General features: G+C 49.6%; 1 protein-coding gene across 3 annotated transcripts in view; it reads left to right on the forward strand.

The window, feature by feature from the left end:
* Positions 1–21,885, forward strand: part of LOC119372450 (calcium-dependent secretion activator) — a 1,123,203-nt gene that overhangs the window by 817,854 nt on the left and 283,464 nt on the right. For all 3 annotated transcript variants that reach the window (XM_049419575.1, XM_049419577.1, XM_049419576.1), the window contains one exon: positions 20,429–20,579. In XM_049419575.1, the coding sequence (XP_049275532.1) occupies positions 20,429–20,579 (151 nt within the window). The remainder of the gene's footprint in view (positions 1–20,428; positions 20,580–21,885) is intronic.

Raw genomic sequence — 21,885 nt, forward strand, 5'->3', positions numbered from 1 at the left:
ATATACTATATAAGAAAATGTGACTGTTTGAACATCTTCTTTTCGGCCAAGACGCACAAGGACAACGTTCCTTTTCGATCTATCGTGAGTAAACGAGGAACGTGGCAGTATGAAGTGAGTAGATTTTTGCATAGATGCTTGGTTCCCCTTGTTGTGAACGACCCGTTTGAGGCGAAAAACTCTCTAGATTTTATTAGCTTGTTGCAGTCGAGTAACGCCATTGGCAGTGCCTTTTCCGTCGACATAGAAGATTTATATTACTATTCCTCATTCATCACTGTATCAGGCTGTTCGCAGTTGCATCGAACCCAATGGCGAGGTAGCGTCTCAGAACACAGCTGGTGTGACCGTAGACAAGTTTTTAGTGCTGTTAGAGTTTTATCTTAACTCGACTTTTATACAGTTTCAAGACAGCCACTACGTGCAGAAGCAGGGCATCTGCATTGGGTCCTGCGTAGCCCCTTTGCTGTGCAATATTTTTTATCAGGTTTTGACAAAGCGGTCAACGAAGGGCTCGACCGTAACCAGGTTGTGTGTGTGTATCGTTATGTTGACGATTTCCTTGTGCTTCTAAAAAAGCGTGACACTTCCAATTATGACTATGCCATTGCGGATGTACTTCACCTTTTTCAGTGCCATGGCAAAGAGTTATCATTCACTCATGAACTAACAAAAGATGACCAAATTCAATTTTTAGTTGTTGACGTGAACAGCGCGTGTAATACACAAGGACGAAGAAACGACGAGGACTAGCGCTGACTTCCAACTGAAATTTATTAACACAAACATAGAAAAACGAGAACAAGTAGGCACACGTGATCAACGCTCATTTGAATTGCGCATGACGGCAGGCATGGAGAGGGAACCAAGAGCCAAGAAGAATTATTAAGCAAAAACCACGAAACCGCGGAAAGACGTCAGGAGAAGCAACCAGAGTATGTCTAGGTTATCTGGCCGGATGAACTTAGGTAATCTATTTCTTTTTCAGTGAGGGCGATTGAAGGTTTGCTGATACAATTGCCTTTAGCAATGGCAGCAGCTTCAATGATTATGCGCGTGCTATCCTGGCGATGCCTAGCTAAAATCTGTGTGTTATCAAATGCTGGAGCGCACCCGCATTGTGAACAGTGCATTGCAAGAAAACCTTCTGTCCCTCTGCGTACCTTTTGGTTATGCTCTTGCAAACGTACATTAAGGCACCTGCCCGTCTGGCCGATATAAGTCTGTCCGCATGAGAGTGGAATGCTGTAAACAACGCTACTAGAGCAGTCAACGAATTTGTTCTTGTGGTTAATTTTGCATGCGCTTTCATCCCGTATTAGAGGGTTGGTCCTGACACTCAGCTCGGACAGCTTGTGCGGTGCCGAAAATACGACTGAGATGCCCGCCTTTTCACCTATCTTTTTTAGCTTGTGAGAAATGCCATGCTTATACGGGATAACCGCCACCTTATTTCTCGCTGGTGCCTGAAGATCAGGAGACCTACTCGACGGCTTGAACTTTTCCCGCAGCTTGTCAGCGACAGAGACGAGAAGGTGACGGGGATAGCCGGCTGCCTTCAATCTGCCTATCTGCGAGAAGAAGCTGTCGTGAATGGAGTGATGGCAGGACTTTACAAGGGCGTTGTGCAAGCATGCTTGGATGATTCCCCTCTTAACAAGTTTACTGTGAGCCGAAGTGTACGGCAGGAGAGGTTTTTTGGCGCGGGGCTCGTACTTCCAGCACACATGCCAGTTAAAAAAGGACAGTTTTAAGTCAAGATATTTGAGCACTCCCTCATCAGCGAGCTCATGTGTGATGACAAGCGGGTCAAGGCAATCCTCGAAAATTGACAAAGTACCGCGACACAAGGACCCAAAAGTGGCATCGTTACACTCAAACAAGACAAGATAGTCGTCCACGAACCGGAAGCATTTTGCCACATTGGTTCCTTCCAATCTCGCTTCAAGCTTCCTATCAACATGGGCTAGAAACAAGTCACTTAGTATGGGAGCGATGCACGAACCGATACATACACCACTTTTCTGCAAGTACACACGCCCATTCCATTGTGCGAAGGTAGAGGTGAGGTACACTTTGAGTATATCAAGAAAGCCTGCTATTGTGACACCGCACTCGTTTTGGAAAGCAACGGCGCCGAAATCAAGGATTGCTTGTTCAATGACACTCATGAGAGCGCGATGGGGGATAGAATAATAAAGGTCCTTGACGTCGATGGACATACCCTTGTACGATACAGTGTTATGCTCATTGAGGTACTCGATGACATCAGAAGAATTGTTAACTATGAAAGGATCATCAACCTGTAACATTGTTAGGTGATGTTGTAACCAACATGCGATAGACTTTTGCCACGTTCCCTTTTCTGAAATAATTACTCGAAAAGGCGTGCCGCTCTTATGAGTTTTTGCAGCGAAGAACATGCGTAGGGCCAAGCTTTCATGCTTTTTTACGGACTGGGCTAGCGCATCCAGATTAAGCTTCGTTAACAGAGAAATAGCTGTTTTCTTGGCGTGTTTCAGCCTTTTCTCTGACTCAGCATTGAACACGGCGTCTATGGCAGCTTCAGCTTTGCAAATGAACGATGCGTTGCGAGCAACAAGAAACCCACCTTCTTTGTCTGAGGGCAAGAGGCAAAGGTTGTTTCTGGTGAGGTAAGACACAACTTTTCTTACAGGGACGCTTGCGTCACGCCGGGAATACCGACGAAGCACATCAACACCTTCTGACACACAGCGTTCATTTTCACCATCCGGAGCCCGCTTGGACACGTCATGCACCATTGAAAGAAGTTCCGCCGGAGAGTTCTGCCTTTCGAAGGCAAACTTGGGTCCGAGAGCGATAGTCTGTCGGACAAAGTCAGGTACAGAGACGCCTTCTTCGGTGTGGACTTGTCCTGACGACTGTGTGTCGCTGGGCCGTTTGTGCTGCCGAAGGACAAAAAGTTCCTGTCGCCACTTGTTTTCCAGGGCGTGCTCTATGAGAGCAGCATGCTGCTGGCGTTTCCTTGCTTTCGCTGAGCGGCTACCAGGGCCACGGTCGATTTGGAGGTGGAGTGCCTCGCGGTAAAATCTTGCTTGCCTCAGAGCCTCAGAGCGCAAGATTTTGCAAACTCTTTTTGCGTGTCCTGCTGAAGGGTGGAATCCGCCAAACATCGCCTGGACATCCGTGGGTAGCTGTTCAACGCGAATGCAGTAAGCCAAGACCCGTGCACGGCAAATGGCGAGGGCGATCAAGGTGATGAGGATTGAGGGATGAAGATGAACACAATTAACAGAGCCCGACGAACTAGAAATGAACTGAAGCAAGGTGTGTGACCGGGCTAGTTGGTATTCCATATTGACGTGAACAGCGCGTGTAATACACAAGGACGAAGAAACGACGAGGACTAGCGCTGACTTCCAACTGAAATTTATTAACACAAACATAGAAAAACGAGAACAAGTAGGCACACGTGATCAACGCTCATTTGAATTGCGCATGACGGCAGGCATGGAGAGGGAACCAAGAGCCAAGAAGAATTATTAAGCAAAAACCACGAAACCGCGGAAAGACGTCAGGAGAAGCAACCAGAGTATGTCTAGGTTATCTGGCCGGATGAACTTAGGTAATCTATTTCTTTTTCAGTGAGGGCGATTGAAGGTTTGCTGATACAATTGCCTTTAGCAATGGCAGCAGCTTCAATGATTATGCGCGTGCTATCCTGGCGATGCCTAGCTAAAATCTGTGTGTTATCAAATGCTGGAGCGCACCCGCATTGTGGTCTGGTTGCCTCTCCTGACGTCTTTCCGCGGTTTCGTGGTTTTTGCTTAATAATTCTTCTTGGCTCTTGGTTCCCTCTCCATGCCTGCCGTCATGCGCAATTCAAATGAGCGTTGATCACGTGTGCCTACTTGTTCTCGTTTTTCTATGTTTGTGTTAATAAATTTCAGTTGGAAGTCAGCGCTAGTCCTCGTCGTTTCTTCGTCCTTGTGTATTACACGCGCTGTTCACGTCAATATGGAATACCAACTAGCCCGGTCACACACCTTGCTTCAGTTCAATTTTTAGACATCGCTCTAACCTTCTTTGACGACCATGTTTGCTGGAAATATAATCCGAGGTCACAAAAGAGTTTGTTGCCCTATGATTCCAGTCATTCCAAAACAGTGAAGCGGGCCATAGCGTCCCAGTGTGTCGTGTCGGCCTTTAAAAAGTCATGCATACACTCCGTACAGCAAAGCTTTGCAGCACAGATGGTTAGGTCGCAAGAGGCTCGTTTCCCGCAGTATGTGCTAACTACAGTAGCGGAGGCAGTGCTGAAGAAAATTAAGGCCGAAAACTCAAATGTTCCTTCTCAAAGGACGAAGGTCGATAGGAGATGCGTAGTTGTGCCCTATGTGCACAAAACGTCGCACCACCTAAAGAAGGTTGGGAAGCGACATGGAGTTTAAGTCGTGTTTTCGGCTCCTAAGAAGCTTGAAGGGTTGTGCGCGCGCATAGGCGACCGCCAAAGCAGGTTACAAGGATGCGGGAAAAAGCACGCAAATTTATATGCAGAGTGCAATGTTGGCGTTGTCTATGAAATCCCCTTGTCATGTGGAAAAAGTTATGTAGGACAGACCGGAAGATGTGTGAACGTGCGCATGCGTGAACATGAATTGTCAGTCAAAAACAATACAAGTGGGCACCTACACTGTAAACCACTTTGCACCCTTAAGATCCAAAAAACGGCAGGAAGTGGAAGATGGAAGCTGCGATGAGAAAATCCGTAAACAGGGGGTGGGTGCTCGAGCCAACGTTTCGACAAGTGTACTTGTCTTCTTCAAGGCTGGAACTGATTTCCTTAGCTATCGTGTGTATATAGGGGGTTTCAAGCAAGCAAAACACCCTTTTGCCTAACCAAATCTGCAAAAATTAGGGTGTAAGGGTGTTTTCCTCCCCCAAAATAGCCTTTAGGGGGTAATGCTCTAACTAAACACTCTTTAGGAGTTAAGGGTGTTATGTGTTATTGAAACACCCATGGCCCATACAACAGCGTGCCAGATGATAACTAGGACTCGCTGATTAAAATGTCGTTGGATCTTCGGCGAGTTTAGATTAAAAGATATGTCTCTTTTAGGGCTATCTACAAGCGTACCATAAATTTACGCCTATTCTCTTAATGTTTATTGTTCATTTATGCGGAACAGTAATATCTCCACCGGCACTGAACGGCGGCTTGAGATACTATGGCTATATATACCAGATGGTCACTGTAAGGCTGTGTAGCACGAACACTCCGTCCATGTGGTATTTTACAATACGCTCTGTTGTGTGTGTGGTTTGGCGCGTGCATGCACCTTGTATGCTAATGTCATCTGTAATTGCATGTTCCCTGACTGGTGTATTTATTTTTTACATTTTTCAGTGATAAGGGTGTTTAGGCCATTGGAAACAGCCCATGATAAGGGTGTTAGGCCAGTGACAACACCCTCTGGTATGGGTGTTTTGATACGTGAAAACACCCTTTTCCTAGGGTGTAAGGGTGTTAGTTATAGACACGGCAAAACCCCCTTAAGGGTGCAAGTGGTTTACTGTGTACCCACCCACTGCTCTGAGTGCAAGTGCGAACCGATGCTGAAAGATGTTAAGATATTGAGCCGCTGCCGAGATAATAGAGCAAGGGAAATTTGCGAAGCATACCACATTAGGAAGAAGGAATGCGTCAGTGAGTCATCGGTGTTCTTACACAGCACAGAAATGAGATTCATCGTTGAGCGCTGTTAAGATGACGTCTTATGGTTGATAGGATTTTTGTGATGACGCCTTTCTGAAAAGCGCATGCTCGGTGTTGAATTCTGCGAAGTGTACATATAGGAGGAATGTGTGTAACAAACTTCAGTTGCAAGTCTGCGCCTGTGTGTGTCTATGGTTGTTACGTGTGTGTCAGGTAGCGCAGTTATCCCTTTTGTATTAAGCATACATAGAGGCCGTCATCGGTGCGTTTGCCTTTACTGATTCTGACGAAGCTGCGACGACGATACTTAGTCCTTCGGCATCAGTCCGAGCCTTAATTCCGGCTTGCAAAGAGCAGCAGCTCCGAGGAGAAGAATAAAAGGACTCAGTCATCAAACGTTCAACAAACACCACTTACCAAGCATCACATCGTGACGGAAGAAAGCGCTCGACCACACCGTCAGAGTCCTTATCTGGTTTCGTCGTGAGAACGAGAAGCTATAAAGCGACAAATCGACCAAGTGCTGCGGGATGGCGTCATACAGCTTTGAGAGTCCGTTGGCATCACCTAACGTCTTGGTGAAGGAGGATGGAACTCTGCGTTTATATGTGGATTACCGCCACCTAAGCAAGATCCCAAAGGACGTATATCCGCTCTCGTGGATCGCCTTGGATCGACTGTGTGCCGCAAAATATTTTTCTTCGATGGACCTCGAGACGACTATTGGCAAATTGAAGTCGACGAGAGCGATCGCGAGAAGAGGCTTCTATAACACCGGATGGCCTGTTCGAGTTCCAAGGTCATGCCATTCGGCCTTTCCTCGGCGTCTGCGACGTTTCAGCGCGTTATGGACACAGTGCTGGCAGGATTAAACTGGCAGACTTGCTTGGCTGCTTGTGTGACGTGGTCGTCTTTGGTGCCAGCTTTGACGAACATTTCCGACAAATTGGAACAGTGATTCAGACAATCCTGGCCTAACACTCACATCGGAAAAGTGTAGCCTCGCGTACGAAGAGCTTCCTAGGGCACGTCATCAGCAAGCGTGGTATCCGCCCCGACCCACAGATTACATCCGCCGTCGCTACATTCCTGCCACCCGCTGACAAGAGGGCCGTGCGTCGATTGCTCGCCCGGTATGCCCAATACAGGCGGTTTGTCAATAACTTTCCCGCCGAGCGACCAGCATGCTAACTTGACAGAAACAGACGTCGAGCTTAAGTGGGAAACGCCGCAGGAAGAAGCATTACCGAAACGACGCTTACAGTCGCCACCGATTCTGGCCGACTTCGACGCCGATAGCGAGCTACACACACAACCTGCTTGTACAACGGACGGAAGGTCGAGAAAAGGTCATCGTTTACGCTAGCCGGTCCCTGTCAAAGGTCGAATCAAATTATTCGACGACAGAAAAAGAGTGCCTTGCCATCATTTGGGCCACATGATACGGCAGGCCTTACGAGGGCGTGAGCGACCACCACGCCATGTGTTGGCTATCAAACTGAAGGACCCTTCAGGTCGCCTAGCACGTTGGAGCCTCAGACTTAAGGAATTCGATATCACCGTCGTTTACAAGTCCGGGCGAAAGCACTCTGATGCCGACCGCTTGTCCTGCGCACCTCTTGGCCAGCCGCCACATGATGATATCGACGAGGATAGCTTCCTGAGACCCATTAGTGCCGGAGACTCCGCCGAACAGCGATGTGATCCAGAACTGAGAAGCGTGGCAGATTACTTTTCAGGCAAGCTGACCGTTGTCCCCAAGGCATCCAGGCGTGCATTGGCGTCATTTTTCTGCAAAACGACGTCCTCCTAAAGAACAACTTCACGCCGGTCTAAGCCAACTACTCCCTCGGTGTGCCTTCGGCACTGCGATGGGCCCTACACGACGACCCGACGTCTGGGCACCTTGGATTTTACTGCACGCTCGCGAGGATACTAGAAGAGTACTACTGACCACGCCTTACCGCCGACATTGCTCGTTACGTCAGAACATGCCGGCACTGTAACGACACCAGGCACCGCCATCGCGGCCAGCGGGATTTCCAATCGAATGATCTCCTTCCGACAGATCGGGATGGATTTGTCGGGGCTATTTCCGACGCCAACATCCGGCAAGGAGTGGATTGTCGTAGCTACGGACTACCTCACCCGCTATGCCTAAACGAGAGCGCTGCATAGAGGCCGCCGAGGTAGCCAAGTTGTTCGTCGAGAACATCCTACTGCGTCACGGCACCCCGGAAGTCCTTATAACTGAGTAAACCTTTTACGGCATACCTAACGCAAGTGATATTGCAGTACAGCCTCTTCTCGACGCCCACCGCGTGCTCTCTCCAGCCAATGGGTGCCGACTAGTGATGCACAACTATCGGTAAATTGACTATCGATAGTATCGATAGTGTAAACAAACTATCGACAAACTATCGATAGTGCAATCGGCAATACCATCGTTAATATTACTATAGCGATATTACTGCCACGCGTGTTTATTGCTTTTATTTTATGTATTCGGGTTTCACCCACAAAGACTGTTAGCAAGGTTTGACGCAGACCACGCCGTAATGTTTGAGAAGCTTCACAATTGTTTGAGATCATTCTGCTAAGATTACACGCCGGACGCGAATAGTCAAGTTTATTCGAGAGCTTACGCGAGCACCAGCGATAACGCTGGAAGGTTTGATGACTGATGTATAAAGGACGACGCGTTCCCCCGATGATCAGATTACTCAACGGCTGACGACTGCTCCCGCCGCTATCAGCGCGCATGTATCGCTTGTATTTTGAGTTTCGATTTTCTGGGCACAAGTTCGCCCAAATAAAGAGTTCCGTATTTCCCAGTCTTGCTGCAGCATTCTTCACTGTCACAACCACTTGACATTACTATCGATAGTGGTGTGAATAATGATGCGGTTGCTGGCCGGCCATATTGCCAAAATATTTGCGATAGCCTACTACCAGCTTCGCTTAATTTATGAGCAATTTTTGGCAGAGAAATTATTTATCCCCGCAGTGAAAATGGCGGGATATATTCATCAATACATTCGTATCCAAAAGCAACCATGCAGCTACACCTTACAATTAACTTCTCGATATTTTAAATGCGAAGCATTTCTTAGCGAACCTCTAGCACTTTGAGCGTTTCTATCTACGTATCTATCTATCTATCTATCTATCTAGCTAGCCGCCTACGTCTGGGTGCTCTCATGATGGCCTCCTTAACTTGGTGTAGACCGAAATTTGCATGGGAGGGTAAGAGGATTTGACGAATATGATTGCCGGGTCGTGACATGAATAACGTTAAAATCTTGTCGCGTACGTCGTCAAACCCTTTCCACTAGACACGCGTGGCACATACCTGTTTACCACGGGCCGCGGTGTACGGGTATGCGCCACAGGTGATTGACAGTTTATATCGACCCAGGAACGGCGAGAACAGACATTGGTAACTTAAATGCTAGAGCGTTAAGGAAAACCAACATCGGCAGCGTTGACTCAACGGATGGAAAGAATGAAAATTAGGATCCCAGCAGGAATCGAACCCAAGCATTCTGCGTGGCAATCAGGTATTCTACCACTGAGCCACGCCAGGTCTATAAACTGGTTTGGAAAAACAGCCTGCGCAGGCGTAATATCGGAGCAACGTCAATTGTGGTTGTGGTGCTGGCTATGTAATTTTACAAGAAAGCAATAAACACTACATGATACTGCTACGATGTGAACTCCTACGATACAAGCGTCATATGAGATTAACGTCTGTAGTTCCAGTGTTGGCTCCGCTTTTATAGCAGTCTAATAAACATTCGTTTGTATTCCTATGATTCAGCAAGCTATATTGAAGCATTGCTCGACCCTGGAGCAATACATTAGCGAAAGTTCAGTTACATATGATATCCACATCACCGCATCGTAAAGTGCACTTCGTCCCCCAGAACGACGCAGTGTCCTCTTCATTTCTTACGAGGCTGAGCGATGGCCTCATGCTGACCGAGAATGATGCCAGATTGATTGACAGCCGCTTTGTAGACTAGGCTACGTAGGCTACATACGCCTAGGTAGTCTACGAATACGACAAACACCATCCACTGATGTTGGTCTATGTAGCACTATCCAGGCCTACCAGCCTCGACGGCCTATACCTCACCAACGCGAAGGGTGACTTCAGATTCCGACATCTCGCCGGCTCTGTCGACAGGCAATTTGTCGACGAAATGACCGAGGCATCCACGAATTCCAACAGCTCTACTATACGACATACTTCACTACACATGGACCCCTCGTCACCACGATCACGACCGGATCCTATAAGAAGTCATGACCAGCTGCTGGTGGTCACTGATCACGGTGATGGTGCCCTTGTTCAAGAACTGTCAAGAACTTCTTGCACACATGCAGACGGGTTTGTGAAGTGTGCATGCGTTCTCAGGACACGTATAACCACTACATCTCAGCTTACCGCTTCTGGTGTTGGTAATACCCACGTTGCCATTGGCAGCGTTACCCAACCGTAAACAGCTGGTTATGTAACACATATGCGGCTCTTCAACGTATATATGTGTGCGTATAAAATTTATACAAACCTTTAGCGTCATTTTGTAATGTGTCGCTCAGTAAAAAAAAAAAAAGAAACATGGCTGATCCCTCTGTCATAGGAATCGGTATAACACGAAAGTGAAACGTGTCTTCACAGACGTAGTTGAGGGTTTGTTGTGCATTCTTTCGCCCCAAGTGCGAAGGAATGAATGCTACACCATCTAATTGTAATGTTACGCGAAGAACGGCAAGCCGCTCGAAACTTGCAATGCGCTGCTCAAGCAGAAAGGACGCGCGGAACGTACACAGGATGAGCGCGAACTGTCACAGTTGTAACTTTTTTTATTTTGAAATCATAAAATGCAATATCAATTTGAAGCCGCGCAGTCCCACCACATGTAAAGGCTTCCTTTCCGCTACAGCTGAACAGTTTGACTTTATGATCATGTGTCAGCAAAGCACTCTGGTGAAGAACACAACCATGTCAACTTTCTTGCCCTTCAGCCTGCTTCTCCGGCTGCACTACGTACCACGCGCGCGGGGAACCAAGTTTATTCTGCAGTGAGTCCGCGCTGTTGATTTTGATAGCGCTATCGATAGTATTTTTCACCATCGATAGTTCGATAGTGACTCAGCTATCGATAGTATCGATAGTACCATCGATAGTTCTGCATCACTAGTGCCGACTCCTGCAGCGCGGGTTTCGCGTTCCTGTTTTGCGTACCGGTCCTTCCACACGTAGGCGTGCGCACGGGGGGGGGGGGGGGGGGGGGGGGGGGCAAGTGGGCGGCCGCCCGCCTATTCACCTAAGAGGGGGCGCAATGTCAGCCCCACATTGACATAATAGGAAGGGGGGGCGCTGCGACTCGGGGGGGGGGGTCGCAATCTCCGCGCCATACATTGACCAAATTGGGAGGGGTGTCGCTGCGACCAACCATCGCCCCTGCCCCCCCCCCCCCCCCCCCCGCTGGAGGCGGACCCTGCACACGCCTCTGCTTCCGCCGACAGTTGAAAGCTCCTGCTCTTCATTGGACAACGCTGACTGAAATGCCCCGTATTGCTGTGATTATGGCCCTGCTGCTCTATCGGCAAGTTCGACACAGAAAACGACCTGCTAGGCAGACATTGAGAACCGAACTGCGCCTGCCGGGCTTCCTCCTCGAGCACGCGCCGCCCATCTTTATTTTTGTCTTCTTCGGAAGCCTGGGGACGCGGACCTCAGTGTCCGCGCGTGGCGGCGTCGCTGAGCGCTACAGTGTCAATGCCGTGTTGCACTCAGCAAGGAGCTACTTCACATTGCACCGATAGCCTTTGCCCAGGAGGACACCTTGTGGACCCTGGGCTGTCTGCAACCGCACAGGATGCTGGGCACAGTGCACTGCGATACGCTGAGAGGAAGCTCTATCGCTCGCGATCACGGGCGGCGCTGCTACTGTAAGCGCTTTAAGTTCACTTGGCACCTGTAATGAGGCCGGTTTCATATTATGGGTGCTCTCAACTTGGCGAGATGGGTGGAGGAGGAGGAGGAAAAGAAAAAAAAACGGAAGGACAGGGAGGTTAGCCAGTTTTCAGACCGGCTGGCTACCCTGTGCTGGGGAATTGGCAGTGAACGATAATAGAAAAGAGATGTTACAAAAAAAAAAGAAGAAAAGACCAATAATACGACAAACGACACTACTTAAAGTCTGTCTCTGAAAATAGTTGCGCGCAAAAAGCGCAACAACGCTCTCAGAGCTTGCCGTGCGGAGGACGGTTTCGGCCAGTGTCCTAAGAGCTTTTCCTCCGACAATGGTAGCAGAGCGGTGTTGCTGAAAAACAAAATGTCAGCTTCGGCAACCTTTATTGCATAATTATCGGTGGTGAAAATTTCATAATATTTAATATTGCATAGCCATGTGGACGGCGTATTACTTACTGCATATCTTGGAAATATTATTCCTCTCTGTGTCTGACATTTGAGAGACGTATACGTAGAGCAATCGTCTATAGAGCGCGCACGTTTCTGAAATGTTCGAGTGGCGTAATTTTAAGAGCGGAGGTGTTTAAGCTGAACATTGGTCCGTGGCGCGTCAACAGTCATCGCCATGAAGCGTTCATCTTCTTCATCTTCGGTCCCAGAACACTTGCCCCGAATTGTCCAGCATGCAATAACACTGCTGGGCGAGATAACGTGTATATATATCGAGAGAAATTCTTGGCGGAAAACATTTCTTGGCAAGGAGGGATTCTAACCCGCGTACGCGCGATCCGAAGGCTAGCGTCCTAACCACTAGGCTATCCAGGCACGCTAGAGGAGCATAGTATAGCCTTGCATTGTGTAGTATAGCAAGGAGATAGAAAAGGCAAGTCAGGATGAGGAGAAGGGAAAAGAGTGAGTGGAGCACAGCATAGAAAGAGCGAGAACCAAAAAACAGAGAGAGAAAGAAATAAAAGATAGATAAATAGATCGAAATAAACAGAGACCAGAGAAGGTCGGGCACCACTAGTGCGAAGCTGCCTTTTTTTCTTTTTTTGTTCACGGAACTACAAGCAGAGAACCTTGCATTCGTAACATTCGTTCCAGTCTGATGATGAACGTCAATGCACTCGAGCATTCAGAAGAGAAGAAATTGTAAAGAAAGGTTAACCAGTTTAATAGTAGTAATAATAATATCTGGGGTTTAACGTCCCGAAACCACCATATGATTATGAGAGACGCTGTAGTGGAGGGCTCCCGAAATTTCGACCACCTGGGGTTCTTTAACCTGCACCTAAATCTAAGTACACGGTTGTGGTGTATGTGGCGCCATCTGTGAATGGCGCGCACACTGAGAGTGCGCCTTAGTGGTTGGTAATGTCGGCAGATGTCGTCTGTAACGGCAGACGTGATGGCATGTAGCCAATCGCGTGTGCACGCGTGTCCGTTGTGTCATATTTCGAATAAACGGCCGCTGGCCGGCTCAGTCTTTGTCGGGCTTCCGCGGGCTCCGGACTCGCTCACCTCTGCTCGTGTGGCGGGCCGTGCCGGCGCACGTGGCTTCTCGCGTCCAGTCGTCGGGCCCTCGCCGTCGGTCACCGCCCACCGACACAACAACATGGCGACGAGGATGTTTTTCGCCTCGGTTCCGGCCGCGGCAGAAAGAACCGGTGAGTTTTCCGTGATTCCCGCCTTTTTCTGTCCTGTCTGGCGTCGCGAGGCCTAGCGCTCTTAATATGCGGACTCTGTGAAGCTTTCGCCTAGGCCTTCGCCCTTGCTCCGTGCTGCACCTCCCTGTGCCTATCCTGTCAGCATGGCTCTCTTCGAGCACCTCTCTGTCTTCCTCGAGCTGCCGGGGCCACCCCCGGTTCCGTGAACTAACTGGAAGAAATTGTTTCAGGCCCACCTCGAGGCGGCCGGCGGCAGCGACTGGAACGACGCGCGTCGAGCGTCGGCACTCGTCAGCCTGCTGGGACGGGAAGGACAGAGGAAATATTTTGCGGCAACAGAACAGGATGAAGCCCAAACTACTCCAAGCAACGCGGCGTCTGCGCCGGCGTCTGATCCTGATTCTTCGGCTCCCGCCGTTTCGAAGTTTGACAGAGCCGTCAAGCATCTTGACCGGCTTTTCGCCGCGTCCACGAATCCGCTAGTGGAACGTCATGAGTTCACAAGTCGGCGTCAACTCCCTGGAGAGAGTTTCCTGGACTACGTGACTGTTCTGAAGGAGAAAGCCGTACGATGCAAGTTCGGCCTGACGTACGCCGAACGCGTCCGCGACCAGATTATCCACGGCTCGTCCGACGCGCCGGTGCTGGAGAATCTGCTGGCCTTCAGTGAAAAGTTGTCCTGAGAAAAGGCGGAAGAAATCGGTCGGACGCTCGAAGCGTTGTCGTTGGTAAACCATGCGTTTGCTCCTAGTCACCCTGAAAATGTCGAAGCCGTAGGGCAAGGCGCCCAATATGGCGGCGCGAAGAAAAAATATGGCCAGAGCAGACGGGGAGGCCGTGACGTAGGCCGTGACGTCACGTCAACACTTCCGGGAAGCCACAACGTCATTGAAGTTCCGGCGAGCCAAGATGGCGACTTTCAGCCGCAGTCGTCGACGAGGCTCCGTGCTCCAGTTCCGAATGAGAAGTTTCAAGGCGACTTCCAACCTCAATCGTGCGACCGCTGCGGAAGCAGACGGCACCAGTCAAATTTTCGAAATTGTCCAGCCCGAAGTCGGCGGTGCAATACGTGCAACGCTCGGGGACATTTCGCGTCGATGTGCCGCAAGACTGCTCCTGTACAGCGCATCTCTTCGAGGGGAGCTGTCGACGTCGTACCGGAGCAGCAGGCCTCCACACAGTTGAACGTAGCTTCAAGCTCGTCAGTGTTATCTTCGAATCATCCTTCGTCTTCCGTGCTCACAGATAGCACCTCGTCCAGAAAGGACTTAGTCGTCCACGCTGTGGTCGATGGTGTTACCCTGCAACTACTAGTGGATACCGGGGCATCTGTGTCCTTGGTGACTGCGGAAGACTTCTACCGTCATTTCAGCAAACAGCACAGCCTGTCCAAAGCTGTCTTCGACTTGCGGAACTTCTCCAAACAGCGCATCGGTATCATTGGCTCTTTCCAAGCTTCAGTGAAAGTGTTGCAGCGGTCTTGCTCCGTTGTCTTCTACGTGACCGATAAGGGCACATCGCTTTTGGGCCTTTATGCCATTCAGCGACATGGCATACAGATTGAGGCGCGTCGTTGACGTGTCGATTGGCGCCACATACACCACATCATCCCAGGCTCAGGTTGCGCCGTGCACTTTTGTACTCAGTGATGGAAAAGCGTGGAACGCATCCAAGTTAACAGTAATTCCTAGGGATTCTTTCGAGAATGCTACTCTTTCTACTACACCTAAATAACTTATCTACTCTTATTCCAGTTTAGGCATTTGTGGCAGTCCGTCCCCTAGTGCACCCCAGTTTTCAGACAGATTCTGATTTGTCAGAGGTCTCTTCTAGTGAAAGGTCTAAATCAGTTGTTCCTCGAGAAACGTTGAGAGGTCAGGAAGACCCACTTGGGGTACCTTTTTCAAGTAGTAAACTAAATCTCAACCCTGGGGGGGGGGAGTGAAGGGGCAACAATGTTTTCAAAGACGACCGTAAATGGTTGCACTTCAGAAAGTTCTACCGCGACTTCTGCGCGTCCGCACCGTAAGACAAAACGGCCTGACCGGCTTAAGGATTTTGTTACTTAAAGTGGGAGGTGTTCTTGCTATGATGCCGTGGCTAGTGGGCCCAGCCATGACATCGCAGGAAACTTGGAGTTCTATTTTTTCAGTGCATTTCATTCACAAGACGTGTGATGTGTCTTTTGTGTAGTGCCACTTGGGTGTGAGTGTACTGATCTTGTCCCCGCCGCTCGTGCGGTGTGAGCATTCGTAGTGTGTATCCTGGGACTGGCTTCGGAGCTACCCTGTGATATTGCCCACTTTATCGACGGGGGGATGATGTGGTGTATGTGGCGCCATCTGTGAATGGCGCGCGCACTGAAAGTGCGCCTTAGTGGTTTGTAATGTCGGCAGATGTCGTCTGTAACGGCACACGTGATGGCATGTAGCCAATCGCGTGTGCACGCGTGTCCGTTGTGTCATATTTCGAATAAACGGCCGCTGGCCGGCTCAGTCTTTGTCGGGCTTCCGCGGGCTCCGGACTCGCTCACTTCTGCTCGTGTCGCGGGCCGTGCCAGTGCGCGTCGCGTCCAGTCATCGGGGCCTCGCCGTCGGTCACCGCCCGCCGACACAACAATGGGTCTCAAACATTTTCGCCTCCACCGAAAATGGGATTCGATCCCGCGACCTTCGGGTCAGCAATCGAGTGCCATAACCACTAGACCACCGTGGCGGGGCGGTTAACCAGTTTAGGAAAACCGGTTTTGCTACACTGCCCATGGGAACCGGGTGGGGGAGTTTTGAAGATGGAGAGGAAAGAGAGAGAGAAAGACAGTACATGACACAGCACACGAACTGTCAGTCACAGTCCGTCACTCTTGCGTGGTAGGCGACATTACAGTTTCCCTAAAGACCTCACAACTTCTATCCACTGTGGTCATACAGCTGAAAGCCGTATCGGTCACTGTCACCGGCAGCTGTTAGCTGCGGTGAAAAAACGTTTGTGAAATGAGAGACGGCTAACCATCTAGCCGGGGGAAGAACATAATCAAGAAGCGCTAAAGGCACTGCGACCAAAAGAAGGACTGAATGTTGAATGACGTTTCGGCTCTCTGTACGGGAGCATCGTTCACTACAAAAACCGATGAAAGAGGCACAGCGTATTTAAGTACTATGCAGTACGTGACGCAAGCAGCGTCAGACCATGGCGCACATGCTGAGTAGAAATGACGAGGCACTTCCGGTGATGTATACCCGCGGCTAGGTCGCACGAATTTTCTGCGATGCAAATGACAACCCAGGAGGGCTGGACCGATCAGCCTTGTACCGGAGCTCCTCTGCTTGCTTGCTTGCTTGATTTCGTAGCTCTTATATTGCACCGTTCGCTTGATTGCTGTTTATGTTCTATTCATTTTTAGAGATTTCCAAAAGCGGAGCTTTGATGTTATTGAAAGCTCTTCCATTGCATGCACCCTTTGTCCTTTTGTTTGATTTCTTACGACCGCACTTGTGACTCGGGGTTAGAGCACTGCACGGGCCGATTTTTCCGGCCCGGGCCCGGCCCGGCCCGAAAACGCCATGCTCCGGCCCGCCCGAGCCCGGCCCGGTTTTCCTAAATGTAGCCCGTACCCGGCCCGGGCCCGAAAGGTTTGGGCACGGCCCGGCCCGTTTCGGCTAGTTATGCCTTGAGCATAAAGGAGGCACTGTCCAGCCTTCGGTTATTGTGAAGATACTGTCGTGACACTGCATACGAGCGCGACGCGTATGCGTGTCGCAATAACCAATCGACGAGCTGCGCTCTCGGTGACGAAAGGAAAAAACTCCCCTCTTTATTGTGCCGGTCGATAATATACACTCCGGAGAACATCACGTGGTCAAGGTAGCTTGGCGCATACAGTTGTCGCCCCGCTATCTGTTCTGACGTCACACGCCGAACACGGGCAAGCGGTACCAGCACATCCCCCTTTTTTTATTCCAAGCATCGGAACATGCGCACATACATGATAGAGAATATCTGTTGTACAAAACAAAACAGAATATATGTTATACAAAACAAAACACCAAACCACTACTCATCAATGCCCAGTCGTATGGGCTTCTTTACCACTCTACCAAACCGCGTTACAATGGGAGTGGGTTCACTATTGGCCACAACGCGAGTCGGAGGCACCGCTGAATCTGTTGCTGTCGAGCCATCTGAGCTACGAGCCATTTGTGCCCCCTCCGAGTTTTCCTGGAAATTCGTAAGTTTCCGTGTGCGCCCTTTCTTTTGGTAGACGGTTAAGCATTCTCCTCTTTCGGCGGAGGACCACACCGTCGTCTGTTCGCACTACATATGACCGCGCTTTTGGTGCTGGTTCGAGCACTGTGGCCTTGGATTGCATGTCTGTCACCCAGACCAGGTCCCCTGCTTCTAGCTTGGAAAGCCGTCTGGCACGATGGCGTTGGTTGTAGTAGCGGCACTGCCGCTGCCTGATCTCCTGGTCGCGGGCCACGACTTCTTTCGCGCTGCTTTTTGCCGGATTTCGATGACGCGGTAGCATTGGGACTCTTGTCCTCAATCGCCTACCCATAAGTACTTCAGCAGGACTGACTCCAGGAATGCCGGGTGTCGCCCTGTAAGCCAGCAATGCCAGGTAAGGGTCTTTAGACTTTAGAATGAGGCGCTTAACCGTCTGAACCATTCGCTCTACTTCCCCGTTCCCCTGTGGGTGCCTCGGACTCACGGTGACGTGGCGAAACCCGTATGACACCGCGAACTGTTCAAACTCGGTGGCCACGAACTGAGGACCGTTGTCTGTCACCACACACTCAGGGATTCCATGCCTAGCAAAAATATCTTTCAGTCTATCAATGACCGTTCCAGACTTTGTGGAGGGAAGATTGACTACCTCAGGGTACCGTGAAAGATAATCCACTGCGACAAGGTATGCCTGGCCGTTGATTACGCACAGATCTACTCCCACTCTCTCCCAAGGAAACGATGGCGTTGCGGTTGCTATCATGGGCTCGGCCAGTTGCTGAGCATGCTGTGCGCAAACAGTGCACTGATTCACGAACTGTGCCAGTTCGGTGCTCAACCCTGGCCACCAGACAGAACATTTAGCCACACTGCGACAACGCCCAATCCCCTGATGCCCATCATGCAATCTGCGCAGCACATCTGTTCTTAGAGACAGTGCGATTACCAGCTTTGTTCCTTTCAGCAAGAGACTATCAATCATATTAAGGCATGCTCTATCTTGCCAGTAAGGCATGAGGAAAGACGGAACATTCGGTTTCCTTGGCCAATTGGCCTTACACAGCTTGCGCAGGTTGCATGATGTGGTTGCCGCACACAAGATATTTTCTAGATTGTTTTAGGAACTTCTTTCAGTGTCACAACTTTCACCGGTACTGTGTATACTTTCGGTGAATTACGCGCGTAAAACTCTTGCGAAATGATTGCAGGGCAATATAAAATATAATTGGAGTCATAGCTGGCTCTTCATGTACGCACGCAGTGCTAACCACGCAATCTCATTTTTGCATTTCAAAGAACAACTACAAAATATAATACCTGCATAAAGTGGAGAAAAAAGCATGGCAGACATTTTTAAATTGAGTCTACATCAACTGCATACGAGCTAGGGCTGTTGAGTAAAAGTAGCAAGTCTCCTGCAAACCTCATTTATTGCACAATGCAATGGGGGAAAAAACGTGCTCTATCTGCTTCTGGGAGGAATACGCCAGGCTGGGCAGCGTTACATTAATTAAAGCTGTCGTGTTGACTCCTCGGCAGGCAACTGCACCCAACCTACACTACGTTTTCGTATTCAAAACAACAAGGTTCTTTGTCCCACCCATCTTCCCCGAGTCACCGCCACCGTCACCGCCACTCGGGGAAACGAGTGTCTCTATGGTCTGGCGCATCGCCACTAGTAATGAGAGAATCAACAACGGCGTTTGCCCTGGGATAAGAGTCGCTCCGCATCTTGCACTTAAAATGCACGAAAAACAGCTCCTGAGATATTAATGACTCACAATTAAGTCGCGTTGGCCAGTCTACGGGCATGCGAGCGTAGCTGCATACTCGAAATGTTTCCCTAGATACAAACGCGCACATCTTATACACACTAATCTAGGCAGTTTACCGTTGTTTTCCTTACACGATACCCAAGAACGTCTTTCACTCACTATAATGGCGGAAACTTATATTAGGCGTTTCTTGAAATCCCGTGTAGCATACCGATGGAGCAAAATTGTAGACGTCTTGTACTGTGCAATTTCTATGTACGCCAATGCACTCCAGGTGGTTTAAATTACCCGGAGCCCTCAACGACGGCGTCTCATATAGCCTGGGTCGCTTCGGGAAGTTAAACCCCACAAAACAACAAGAACAAAGCCACACAACGTACATACGCAATTATACCTATACGTATGAGACCCGGGCCTAATACGGGCCTGGCTCAGGCCCGAGCCCGACCCAAGCCCGAAGACCAAGGGCCCGAGCCCGGCCCGGGCCCGATCCAAGAACCCCTTACCCGGCCCGGACCGCGGGCCGGGCCGGGCCCGGGCTTTCGGGCCGGCCTGGGCCCGTGCAGTGCTCTACTCGGGGTAGCTATCAGGACAAACTGTAGAGCGCGCGCAGGAGGAACCGAGAGCTACAACATCTGGTTAGGAACTGTTTATTGTTTCCCAAAAGCGCGAGCAGGCGCGCGGGGCGATGCGAAAGGGAAAGAGGAGAAATAGAGAAGGAGCGCGGTTCGAGTTGTCCCCTCTTCCCTGCGCCGCCGGACCGGCGGCGGCGGCCTAGCAAGAGAGTTTTTCTTGCGATGCCGCAGGCGCCGGTTTCGGGGCGCGACGTAAGAGGATGCGCTACAAACAATTACTCGCTATAGTTCCCAGCTGTTGCATATATACTTTTCATTTTGCACACTCCACTCATAAATTATAATCAGTTCGTGTAATAATTAACTAACCCTAATAGTTATTAACAATAATTATTGCTAGTACACTTACATGGTTCCATTATGTAATAGCGTGATACTCATATACGTGGAAATGTTATGTACCACTCAGGCACTCAAAAGAGATGATCCTCGCTATTGTGCAGGACGCTGCAGGCATTCCAGCAGCTGCAGAAAAAGAGCAAGTGGAACACGACGGACTACATCGTGCCCTCGGAGATGTGCGCCATGATCAACGTGGTGCTCGAGGCGCGCATCCAGTCGCTGAAGCTCTGCACCGTCGACGGGGCTGACGTGGTTAGTGACGTGCTTTTCACCATGCAGTTGCATTGTTCGCAAAGGCAATCCGTGTTTAGGCCAAGGCGCTAAATCCTCGTCGATATGAAACCCTTTCTCAGAATCAGAATCATCTGTTGTGCTTAGAAATCAAACAAAACCCAAGCTCAGAGCAGGACGGTGTCTTAAAGTCAGTGGTGGACAGTATCGAAGGTGCATGTATCATCAGATGTTCTTTGAGAATATTGTATCGCGATATGTCGCGCAAGAACTGTATCAGTATCTGTATTTCCGATACATGAAAGAAGGTATCGTGTATCTTAAGATACAAGATACGTCTCAATCGCAACACCACCGTGTAAAATAATAAACAGTGCTTCAACTCCACTTGTCAAGCTGATACTGCGCCGCGGAGCCACCTTTGTAAAACTAAACGCAGTGCCGTTCTTTTATCCTTCCACCAGAGTCCTCCACAGAGGGCAGGCGTTGCACGTCCTCAAGCAGAGTCACGTGCTGGCGCCATGTATAAAACCACAAGCGCGCGAACGTCTGCGCCTTTTCTTTTTAGCTGCGTCATGGCACCTACTCTTAGCCAGTGCCGCGTAGCCCAATTCACGGGGCGTCTATTGCGCACATTCTGACGCCGCTTTGGTGTGGTTATAAAAATATATCTCGCGTGGTGCTTCGTTGCAGAGTGTGAAGAATGTAGGAGTAAGGTCTACTTGCGCCCCGTGGCTTTTACACGCCAGTGACTTGAAGGATCTCGTGGACTTACATGCCTTACACGCTATGAGATTGCACCACCTACAGCACCACCGGTGGCGATGCTAGATCTAATAGAACAAGCCTGTACCGAACAAAGATATCATGGCTTGTCGCATGTTTTTCCTCCTCCTGTGTCTGTTCAGAGTTCATACTCGCATTGTTAGCAAAATAAGTGCAGCTGTCCTTCGTTTGCATCTCATGTAGTTTGTTTTTTCGGTCTTCTTACCACACGTGTATTTTGTAACGTGCTGCTAAAGTGAGCTCCCTGCTTTATTTTTAACTGCCTGCGTCATTTCGTCTGCTGATTACATATTAACATTCCACGCGAGCCTTCTAGCTGTTATGTCAAAGCGATGTTGAGGACTAATATATGATAGCCTGCCTGAAGTATAACGAAAATTCTGCTACTTCTTAGCATAACAGCGAAATTGAGTTTGCATTACAATAATAGAAATTATTGTATTATGCGAGGACGGATGAGAGGAGACAACACAGGCGTTTCTTCTTGCGCTGGGCAAATATGTCGACGCTTAATCACCAAACTCTATCATACTATGAACCA

Source organism: Rhipicephalus sanguineus, chromosome 10, assembly GCF_013339695.2.
Source record: "Rhipicephalus sanguineus isolate Rsan-2018 chromosome 10, BIME_Rsan_1.4, whole genome shotgun sequence".
Taxonomy (NCBI): domain Eukaryota; kingdom Metazoa; phylum Arthropoda; class Arachnida; order Ixodida; family Ixodidae; genus Rhipicephalus; species Rhipicephalus sanguineus.